Genomic DNA, 11,293 nt, shown 5'->3' on the forward strand with positions numbered 1-11,293 from the left:
CTGAAATCGAATTCTGCTGTTAGGAAATTCTAGGAGAGAAACAAAGAGTAAGTGAGTGATACTGCTTGAGCGGAGTGAGTGCAGCAGTGTTACTGTGTTGTGAGGTTACATGTACAGTGTCAGAGAGGACAGTGCTGAAGGGGGAGGAGGGAATGAACTATATTTATCCTTTGTTTAATTCCACTTAATTCAGTACACTTATAATGCATTTGGCTCTGTGTTTTCATGAAACTGTTATTCTTACTGTACAGCTTCGCTTGTGCTTTCACGCAGCATGAAAATGGAAGCTGTTTCAACTGCAGAAGAAGCCAGGATGAGTAAACTTTTAGCGATAGAGCAAGTGACTTCAAGCCCTAAAATGTATGGGAGTGCAAAGGTATGCAACTGTCAACTAAATGTATTAACAAAAGACATCTTTCTAAGAGATATGTTATTTACATGCTAATCATTGTCACTGGTGCCTTCCCTAGATCTTTTTTCTGTCTAACGGTTGTTTACTCTCGTCTGAAGTTAGTAATGGGCCTGATCTGGCACGCTCACACAAATACAGCTCCTCTCAGAAACCGGTTTGTATAGACTGGGGGCTTCGACGCTTGTTTTATTTGCAAACAGCTGGAACAGCTTAGAGTTACCGTTCCACGCACTGTTGCCCCGTGAGGAGATTTCCATCCCTTGCTGGCAGAGGATGTCATGCAAACATTTTTGCTAATGCTAGCGCAACACAGACTGGGAGAGCCCACCCGCCGACTGCCCCGCTCAGCTGGTGGGACGGTGTCTTCCGGGCATGGGCCAGTGTCAGACGGTGGCCAGAAACAACGTATTTGATCATCACAGTTAGCCCCTGCTGGAAATTCGCTCCTGTGCAGTTCTAGACTGCAACACTGCCCATGCCACCCTGTCAATGCTCTGCTGCCTTCACAAGGAGGAATTTCACCAATAATGTGTTTAGGATTGGGCACTTGCATTGCAAACTTCTGAGGACAAAAAAAGTGGCTTTTTGTGGTCTCGGAAGTGAGTATACAATGTATCCTGCAGCTTTATAAATGGATGGAGAATAAGCACTGTTGTTTGACGTAAGTTCTCCCTAAATGCACCGCGTCATCTTATATTCGAGTATGATTCTCCCCCTCTTGCTCTGCCTGTGGCTAATGATGGTTGAATTGCTGCACCAGTACGGACTGGGGCTACGTTTGTCTTTGCATGTATGAGTTTGCACCAGGTGCCTTTGGTACGATCTAAAACTCACTCAAGCTTTAAATTCTGACTTGGGCAGTGCCTCTAGGGTGCCAGTGGCTAGGAGCGAGCTCAGATGAGCTTAATGGCTGTGTACAGTCCTGGGGAGAGCCAGCTAGGCTGCAGAAAGCTGCATGCCACGTGCAAATAAATGCGTTCTGCAATCCTGGACGTTCCATTTGAGATGGGATTTGTGTGAAGGAGGACTGTAACACAGAGTATGAACTCGGGGGGAGATTCAAGAAGTAGTTTGTATAGCCAGGCTGAAAGTCCAAGCTTATCATATAAAGCATGTAAAGGTTGGAAACAGTTTTTCTAAAACCAGATCTGGTTTCTGGATTTGTGAGGAAGGGTCTCTTTTTTTAAGTCTCTTTTTGAGGACTGCAGCTTTTGTGATTTGAGCTTTTCCTAGGGAAGGAAAGGAAATTGTGAGTTTCCTCTTCTAGGTGGCAGCCGTATGATCTTGGGTTTACGGAGCAGTAGTTTTCAAGGCTATTTCTGGGTCACTGATGTAGTATCTGCTGATGGTTCAGCAAGAGCTGGCTGGCAGCTCAGTGCTCAACTTTTCCTCCCTTTCCTGCTGCAGAATTATTCTAAGAAATCAGAAACTCCCGGAGTTATCTTTTGAGATAGGTGATGGCTGTTGTCACCATCTGAACATTAAATGATCACTAATGGGAAGAAAACAAAACTGCAAAAATGCTGCTGGGGGATCAGATGGCTCCGGGGCAAACGGGCTCCCCACAAGATGCAGATAATGCGCATGCAAGTCTGAGCAAACATATTTATGCTCAGAGGGATAGGTTTTGCACTCTGCCATTGCAGACCAATTCTATTAACACGCCTACCCGAACCGGGGGCAAAAGGTGGATCGTGAGGACTCTACCTAGCTCAGGCGTGGAAAGCAGAACACTATTCATGAGGAATTTACTTTATTGCAACTAGCGGCTGCCAAACCAGCTTCTTGCATTGATGCAAAGAGTATGACAATTTTCACATTGTAAACACCATGCGTTAATCAGGGCACCTCGATATTATGCAAACAAAATGTATGTACTTACAAATACTTCCACTGTATTTGAATCAAAAATATGTCATGAAAATGAGAGGGGCTGTCAGGTTCATTTAATCAGTCAAGAAATTTAGGACTCTACAAGCAACATTTCCCCTGAGGTTTGAGACATATTTATCCTGTAATCACTGCATATTCTCTAGATTATAAATGAAACCTTAAAATGTAAATAAAAATGCACACTCTATAAATATGATTTGACAGCAAAAATCTTTTTGTGACAACAACAGGTCTTACTTTTCTAGAAGATTACCTTGTAGAAAATCATCTGTACGTTCTATTTCACAGACAATTGCCATGTGAAATTTTGGCCTTGTATTTGTATTTTGACAGACTATAGAATTTTTGTGTAATTTTGTTTCAAAGGCAAGCAGATCCTCAGGGAACACTTTTTTAAGACTTTTCTTTAAATATCCTGAAAAATACATTCTTCAGTCCTACTCCTTCATTTTCTTTTAAATGACTCCCACCTCCATATTTTATACTATTTTAAATAGTGCTTTGATAAAGAAATGCTAGCTATGATAATTTTTTTAAAATTGACACTGAGACTCTCGTGAATAGATACCCGGGTGCACAGCAGCTGTGACTGTGAATTTTTCCTACTGTATAAAGGCACTTTTCTTAAAGCAAGATGTTTGGAGGAGATCTTGATTGATAGCTAGTTATATCTCATCATCTGATATCAGATGTATTTTTTCATTACTCTTCTTTTGACATGTACATATTTCAGTGTCTTCCCCCCCCCGGCCCCGTTGTACCCAGAGATATTTTTGTGATGAGAGACATCACAATACGTCTTTGGAAGTTGTCTTTGCAGCACAGAATGGTTTTTAAAATTTTGTATCTAAGGCTGGAGAAATCTGTGTCACTTCACTTCTAAACTTCTGTTTTCCTGGCACATGGTGGCTTTATATGGCTGTGATACACTCGGATATTAAAAAAAAAAAAAATTAAACTTGGATGTGAAGGCATGTGGCTTGCAGAGAAAACTTCCCCTGTGGCATCAAATAAAATTCTTGGTTCTCTAAAGAACTAATAGACTCATTCTGTCCATACATGATGACCACTGTAACAAATCGGTGGGAAAGATTTCTGACCTAAGCAACCTACCCGAAATACCCTCTAATTTATTTCATTAACCTAAAAAGGTATATAGAGGATAGAGTGATATCTTGGGATCAATAATAATATTGAAATAAAGAAATTTCCTCAAGAGTATGGTATTTAATTTAAAAAAACACTTATTTTTTAACATGGGAAATAAGACATTCTGCTATTAAAAAAAGATATCAAATAGAGGAAATAATGATAGGCTATAGGATGTGAGAGTATTTGTAATTACTAGCACTCTCTAGGTTCTCTGTGTAGTCATGTAAAAGTACATGAAAGTCTTTTGTAGTGATGCATATTTATCTTTCTGTATGGTTTTTTTCTGCTTTGCGGGCTGTACATACAGAATAGTCGCCTATACACTGATGCGGGATATTGATGGTATTTTTTTATTCCTGGATTTTTAACTCTCTTGCCTGAGAAAGAGGATTTTCCATCCAGCTTGTTTACTTCATGATTTATGTCTAAATTGACAGAGTCCTTCGGAGGCATTCGTGTTAAATTTGAAACAAACATATTTAATGCTCGTGTTGTAATAAAACAGCTAAAAGAGCAGATTAAAAAGATATGCACAGAGGGGTCTGATTGATTGAGGGATTGATTTTACTACTTTTCCCGTAGGTGGGTAGTGATGGCTGTAAATCTCTTGATAATCATTTCAGAAGCACCTTCATCAATAAACTCAAAAGGGACAGCTAGGTGTAAAAATTTGCCAGCCATCGGGTCAAACAAAAGGCAGCAAATGTGTAAAGATAGAATTGAATTAAATAATCCCACCTTGGCCGGTTATGGCATTAGTCATGTTCATTTTTATCTCGGGGGCGGGGGAGTTCCCCATCACTGCGATTCTCTGGGATTTGGGGGAGAGAGGGGGAGGCTCTTTCCCTCTGTTTTTTGGTTTTTTTTTTTCCTTTGGCTCAACCCGTATTGCTCACGATTCAATCATGCGGCTAAAAGCTTGTGTTCGTGAGAAATTATCAATTATTAGTCGTCAGTAATAACGGAGAAGGATTAAATTCTGATGCCCCCTCCCCTTCTTTTTTTTTTTTCTGTGGAATTATCATTAGAAAATAAATTAAAAAAAAAAAAAAAGAGAGAGAGCAAGGCGGAGGGAGCTGACAGCATGTCCACGAAAGTAGTCATACCTAACCCCACACAGCCACAGGACTTGCAAGATCCACGCTGAATACCGTGATCCAGGCTATTGATAATAAAACAATTCCAGCTAGCCGCTGCTCCTGCCCCTGGGTAGCTGCGCCCCAGGACTGTCTCAAAAGTTTATTATACATCGGAGCACAAAGCCAAGTTCCCAGCTGACTGCAGCATCTGGAAGCCCCTAATTAGACACATTTCGAAAATACATGTAACCTGCGTTAGCTGGAAAACGGCTTGAGAGGTCAGCTGTAGCGGCGTTGGAAACTCTTGTGCAGGGTATCTTTTTTAGTTAAAAAAGGGGGGGAAAAGAAGAAGAAGGCGGGGTGGGGGGGAGAACAACCGCCCTGCTGACTGAAAAGCGGGCACTTTCGCAGTGTGAAAAGGCGAACGGGTCGGTTAAGGGCGAGAACGCACTTTCCAGGCGGCGGGGGCAGGCAGCGCGCGCTGCCCGCCGCGCCGGGGCGAGAATTTGCAGAAAATATGAAATCAATTGGATTTCCCCCCACCCACCCCCCAGCTCGTTATTAACGATGTATTAGAACTAGGTGGGGGCCGTGTAGCTTTTAACCCCTGCGCGCCGAGGGTGCTGCTGTGCCCAACCGCGAACCCCAGTAACGGTGATCCGGTCTAGTGTGCTGCATCTGATCGCAACCGGCGCTCAGCAGAATGAACTGCAAATTACCCCCTGTTTACCATCTCCCTTCAGTGCTCATCTCAATGAACTGGAGATCGATCCCCACCACGGGTGTCTTCCAGCAAGGCTGATTTGCATTGAAGCACATTAGCAAGCTCCCACCTCCATTAAAAAGAATAATCCGAGGGGAGAGGGGAAAAAAAAAAAAATCTCCAAGGTGTGGCGGGGAGGGAAAAATATCTGTCACTGTCACTTGGAGCTTCGAGAGGGAAAACCCAAGATCAGAGTATTTACGCTTGTGAACTCTCACAACTTCTGTTACAGACAATGACGTTTAATTGATGTATTGCTATCAACAACAATAAAGACCGATTTTTCTCTAGCCCTGGCAATGCTGCTCTGCCCCCACCCTTTCCCCACCCCTCCCGGCCCCCAGCGAAGGAGAGGAAAACAAACAATAAATAATCAAGCGGTCCTAGATGAAATACCAGGCGCCGCGTTATACTTTAGCGAGGGAGAAGAGAAACGAAAAAAAAAAAGTTATAAAACTTGATTTCTCCAGATTAATTTCTTTTTCTTTAAACCACTGTTTTTCTTCTTGTTGTTTTTTAATTACCAGTCCACGGCCGCCTTTTTCCAGCCACGAAGCAAAGGTACTGCGCATCTGGGGAAATTTGTCTTACGCTTAATCGACAAATGTATAATGAAATTGTAAACGCGAATAATTTTGGGAGAGCGGCTAGATTAGAAACCGTGGGAAGCTAATGGAGTGATTGAGACAGTTAGAAATTACAGACACAGATGTGTAAATAGATCCGCGTGGGTATTTTGTGTGCATCTACGTCTGGCTAGCTATAAGTAACGTGTGCGTTTCTATACGTTCAGGTTCGGTTTCTTTCCCAGCGTCTCAGGGTAAGGAGGGTGACAGCCTGCGCCGAGTGTATCCATCTCTGCCGAAACACCTCTTTAAATATTCAGTGAAAAATAATGTCATGTGAAGTACCACCTATAGCAGCATTATTATCTTCATTCTTCAACATCATCCCCGCTGATAGCTTCGTTTGTCTTTTTCTCAAAATCTACTGTACCAAATGCTGCGGGGAGGGAGGGGGCTCGCCCTGTGCAGACATGAAAAGAAGCGTCAGTGACCACTTTGCAACGCTGGCTAAAAACTGGAGTGGCACCTGGGAGGCTTTTTCGGTTCGTATGCGTGCGTTTGGCTGGTTTTTGCCGCTGTTGGGTTTTTTCCCCACCCTTCTTGCTAAACGTTTTACGGTCTCTTTCGTTTAATAATAAGAAAACGCGAGTGAGCCGGTTCCTCGATTGGGAAGATTTCTCCCTCTCTCCCTTCTCCTCCCGCTCGCTCTCTAGGTTTTACCGGCTCATTTGAAATTGAAATGAGTTGTGGCTGATCAGCCTCTTGCTTTTACAGAGAGTTTGTTAATATTAATACGGGGAAAAGGAGTAGCTTCTCCGGCAGAGTAAATAATGCAGTGCGGGGAGTGGGAGGAGAGAGCGCTGCACGGGTCCGGGCGGAGGGGCAGAGAGCGCCGGCGCTCCCGCTTCTCCCGGCTCGGCTTAGGGACAGGGTAACTCTTCGGGCGCGGACCGGAGCGACACGCGAAGGGGTTGCGGAGAGCAGAGCGCGTCGTGGGCGCAGGGGGAGCACGCGCCATTCGCCCACGCGGCGTGTGTGTCGTTGGACACACCAGACGTTAAAAAATAGCGTTGCCTATAGCCTCCCCGCAGCTATGCTTTTCATTTCAAGACCGTGACGTTTGTTTGTGAGAGGTTCCTCCTCTGGAAGTAACCCCCGGCCGTAAAAGTTTGATGCAGCATGTGTTACGCGGCGGTGCGGCGCGGGGCACCCCGCCGACTGCAGCGGCCCAGCGGAGCCCGGCGGCAGGCAGCCGCTCCGCTCCCGGCCCCGCGGAGCCTCTGCGGCAGCTCCGCCTGCGCGGAACACCCGCGGGCCGCTCCGCGCACCGCCGCCAGGCTCCGCGCGGCCGGGGGCGCCGCCGGCAGGCAGATGCGCATCGCTCCGGCGTCCGAGAGGGAAACAAAAGTCGGGCGCAACCCCGCGGGGACGGGGGAGCGGAGGCTCCCGTGGCGCCGGGAGGGGCGGGCAGGGGGAGCGCGGCCGCGCCGCCCGACCCCGGCCCCGCCACCGCTCGCGACGGCCTCCGCGCGCGACGGCGGGCGGATTGACGGCGGGCGCAGCCAACCGGCGCGGCGGGCGGGCGGGGCGGAGCGGGCGCGGGGCCCGCCCGCCGCTCCCAGCGGCGCCCTAATTGTCCTGGGAATGTGTGAGGTAAAACCCAAACCCTTCCTATTTTCAGCACCCCTCGGGCCCGTGATATATGGGAAGGGAGGGGGGGCAGGCGAGAGCTAGGGGAGGGCGAAAATGGATCTTTATTTTCAAGTGCGGGGAGACGAAGAAGGGGTAGGGGAAAAAAAAAAACCCCAACAAACCCACCCGAAACTTTTCGCAGGAGCGGGACGGGGTGAGCGGCCGTACGCGGCGCCGGGCGGAGCGGGGCCGGGGCTGCCCCCGCGCAGACACTTGGGGTGGCGGGGCCACCCCTCCGGGCCCGCCGCTCCCCGCCGCCCGCCCCCCAGCCGTACGTCCCCCCCGATCGATTATCGCTTACCCTGCCCTCCCTTCGCGGGTCGGGGCTTTGGGGGAGGCGGGGGGGGGGGCTGTGTGTGTGTGTGTGAAGCTTGTCTTTAAAAAAAAAAAATTAAAAGACGAAAAAAGTGAAATGCGGTGCAGAAGCGAGGGAGGGGGCGCGGGGAGTCGGTCGGGGCTGGAGGCAGGGGCGAGGGGAGACACATTCCTGTAGTAACCGGGACGGCGCGGCGCAGCCCCCGCCGGTTGCTAAGAGGGTTAAACTGTATCCAAACAGCTTTGGGGAAATCCAGCCCCTTCTCCTGCCGCATGGACCGACTCATTGGGTGGGAGCGGCGGAGAGACAAGGGTCTCCAGCAAATCAGCGCCTAATTGATTAAGGCGAGCTGGTTTGAATAGAGCTGGCCATGTGCCAATCGCCTTTCAAAGAGCCCCTCTATGATTAATCGCAATGCATTATTGATAATCATAATTATAGCAGGACACATGCGCGGTGCGCGGAGGATTGGGGCGGCTGGGGGGGGGGAGGCTCGATTTCCGTAATTTTGAGAAGATTTTTTTTTAGTAATTTTTTATTCTGCCCCAGCTGATGTTTGAGCCAGCATGTCGCGGAGGAAGCAGGCGAAGCCTCAGCATTTCCAATCCGACCCCGATCTGGCCTTGTTATCCCAGCGAAATGGTGAGTTCTTCTCTTCTCCCTCGCACACATTTTAGCACAAACACACGCAAAATAGATCAACTTACCTTGCGGGGAGACGGGGCCGCGCCGGGCAGCGGAGCGGGACAGCAGGCTCTCCCGGAGTTACGTGCGGGGGGGTTCCTTCTGGGGGTCCGGTCCAAGTTCTTGGTTTTTATTTTATGGTTTTTTTCTTTAACTCGGCGTTTTGTTTCGGCTGTTTCTTAACAAAACTCCAAACTCTTTCTGTTTTTTGATGTTTTCCCTCCGCCCTCCCCCCGTGGGGCGGTCTGGCATCCTGAGCCCGCGGGAGATGGATCCGCGGCCCCCGCGCCTTTCTCCGCGCCCCGCGGAGCTGGGGAACAAAGTGGGGCTGCCGCTGGGCGGCTGATCCCGGAGCCCCGCGGGACGGGTGCCCCGTCCGGCCACACACGCTGCCGCCCCGTCCCCCCGAGAGGGGCGGAAACCCCCCCCGGGCACCCACTTTCTTGCCACCCCCACCCCCCCGCAACACCCCCGCGGACCCCAGCACTCCCGCGCAGTCCCGCCGACCGGGGGACGCTGCCCCCGCTGCCGAGCAGCCCCGGCCTCCCGCCGCACCGAAGCTTCCCGGAGGCGGAAAAGTTGCCGCCGCTGGACCGGGCCGCGGGGGGGGATCGCCCCGTCCCGGGAGCTGCCGCCGCCGCGCCGGGCTCCGCGCAGCCGCCGCGCTGAGAGGGGCTCCGCGGCCGCCAGCGCGGAAGCTGCGGGCAGCGCGGCGGCTTATTTTCTTGCCCTAAGGTTGTTTTTTATTTTTATTTTTGTCGCCGTCTCCCCCTCCCCTCCAAGTCGGTGAGCGAGGAATAAGCGCTGGCTTTGTATCCGCCAGGATTTGGAGAAGGGAGCGTGTGAAATATCTTTTTTTTCCTTCCGTTTTTTTTTCTTTTCCTTCCTCCCCACCGACCCCCCGAACCCTCCCGGGAGTGGGGGCATTTCGGCTGAGTTCGGTGCAGCCCGGCGGGCGTCGGAGGGGACGTGCCTTCCCCCCACCCCCCCCACCCCGTACCTGTACCGGGACGCGGGGTGACAAGTGGTCGGCGGGAGCCGCGGCCGGGACGGCGGGTGCCCGGCCCGGTGGCAGCGTCCCCGCCGCCCCTCACAGCGGCCATGAGGAGGGCAAGCGGCGGGGGGCTGCGAGGGGCCGCGGCGGGCGGGCAGGTACGGGCTGGCCGGGGCGCGGCGGTGCCCCCTCCGCCGCCCGGCCCCGCCGGCCGGAGGCACCTCGGACTTCCCCCGGCGACTTTCCGAGAACGCGCTAGCGCGGGGTTCTCCGCTCCTGCGGCCGCTCTGTGCTCCGCCGTGTGCGGTACCCGCGCCCCTCGGCTGCGCGGGGGCGGAACGCGGGGAGAGGGTCCCGCAACCTGCGCGGCGAATCGAGCCGGGAAGTTTGCGGGATGTCGTCTTGCCTCTGTGCGCGTTTTGCCCGGCTTCCAGAACCCCTGGGACGCCCTCTCCGTACCGCCGGCGAACACATACGCGCCTTCCCCGCGAAGCTCTACCGAACCGTTTCTTAAAAGTTACTCGGTTCCGGGGAGGCGACTTCTGGTTTTTAGCTTAGTTTTGTGCGCTTTGAGCGCACTGGAGTTTTGCCCTTTGCTCTGCGTAATCCCCTTTCTCATCTCGGTAAACGTATTTATTTTTCTTCCGATATTGTTTCTACTTCCTCTTGAAGTTTGGAGCAGGAGTTGGGGAAGACGTTAGGTTTTTATTTGTCTTTCATCGGCCTCTTATGAAAGAATTTGGAACTTCTTAAAGTGAGCGGAGAAAGGGAAAGCTGAGACGGAAATTATCTTGCTGGGAAAGCAGAGAGGGATTTTTCACATCTTCACTCTGTGTGACTGCATCTTTTGACGTTCACTATCTTTTTTGTTTGTTTGTTTTAGTCGATGGAACAGACCAAAACACCTCCAAGTATCTTTTTCAAAAGTAGCCGTTTTCTCCCGTTTTTAATCTTTTGATCTGATTTTGCACATAATTTTCAAGTGAAAGACAGTGGGAGTGTGAGAAAGGAATGTTAACTGAGCAGCTTTCCTGCCTGTTGCTAAAGGATGTACTTGAAGTAAGTTGGGTTTTGCCTGAAACGATGGCATGGAAGTGAAGCTTTTGTTTCGTTTGCATGGCTACCCTAAGTTAAATAAGTAAATAACGAAGTTTATTATTTTCTAACAATACGGACCGGTTTGCTAGGAAAAGCAGCGTGCTTTACTATAAAATCTGCAGGAGTCTCCCCCCGCCCTTCTCTAGTAATGGCTTTAGGTTATAGCTAGTTTACATGGTCAGACGGTAAGTTTTGAGTGAGTTGCCTCCAGGGTGTGTTTCGTAATGGTGTTTCAGGATTCAGAACGCTGTAATAATATTAGCACAGGGCTCCTCTCCGCCTTTCCGGGGTCCCCAGCCCTGGCAGCAGCTTGACGCCGGAGCAAGACAGGGTGGGTGAGCTGCGGTGGGGACGAGTGTGCATTACATGCCTTGAAATTGCAAAGCAAAACCTCCAAATGCCAGGCGCGCCTTTCTTCTCCTTTCATACCGTGAATTCAGGTTTGCTAATTCAGCGACAGTTTGCGCAGCGTTCAGGCAGCTGTAGCATCGCTAGTCCGTAGGACACTTGCGGGAAGGTACTGCTGGGCAGTGTTTCGAGCGAAGGAATAGAGTGGCCCCGTGAAAATGTCTTGCATCTGATTTGAATTCTGGTTTGTTAAAACTTTCTGCTATGGTTTCATACCTAAAGATCGGTAGGGAAAA

The 11,293-nt window shown here is 50.1% G+C and overlaps 1 protein-coding gene across 1 annotated transcript in view; it reads left to right on the forward strand.

Moving 5' to 3' along the window:
- Positions 1 to 7,453: 7,453 nt before the first annotated feature.
- SALL1 (spalt like transcription factor 1) overlaps positions 7,454 to 11,293 on the forward strand; it is a gene marked incomplete at its 3' end in the record, with an annotated part of 14,504 nt that continues 10,664 nt past the window's right edge. Inside the window, exon 1 of the mRNA XM_082005527.1 lies at positions 7,454 to 8,515. Coding sequence (XP_081861653.1) covers positions 8,440 to 8,515 — 76 coding nt within the window. The 5' untranslated portion in view covers positions 7,454 to 8,439. The remainder of the gene's footprint in view (positions 8,516 to 11,293) is intronic.

Source organism: Phaethon aethereus (assembly GCF_964289735.1).
Source record: "Phaethon aethereus genome assembly, chromosome: 13".
Taxonomy (NCBI): Eukaryota; Metazoa; Chordata; class Aves; order Phaethontiformes; family Phaethontidae; genus Phaethon; species Phaethon aethereus.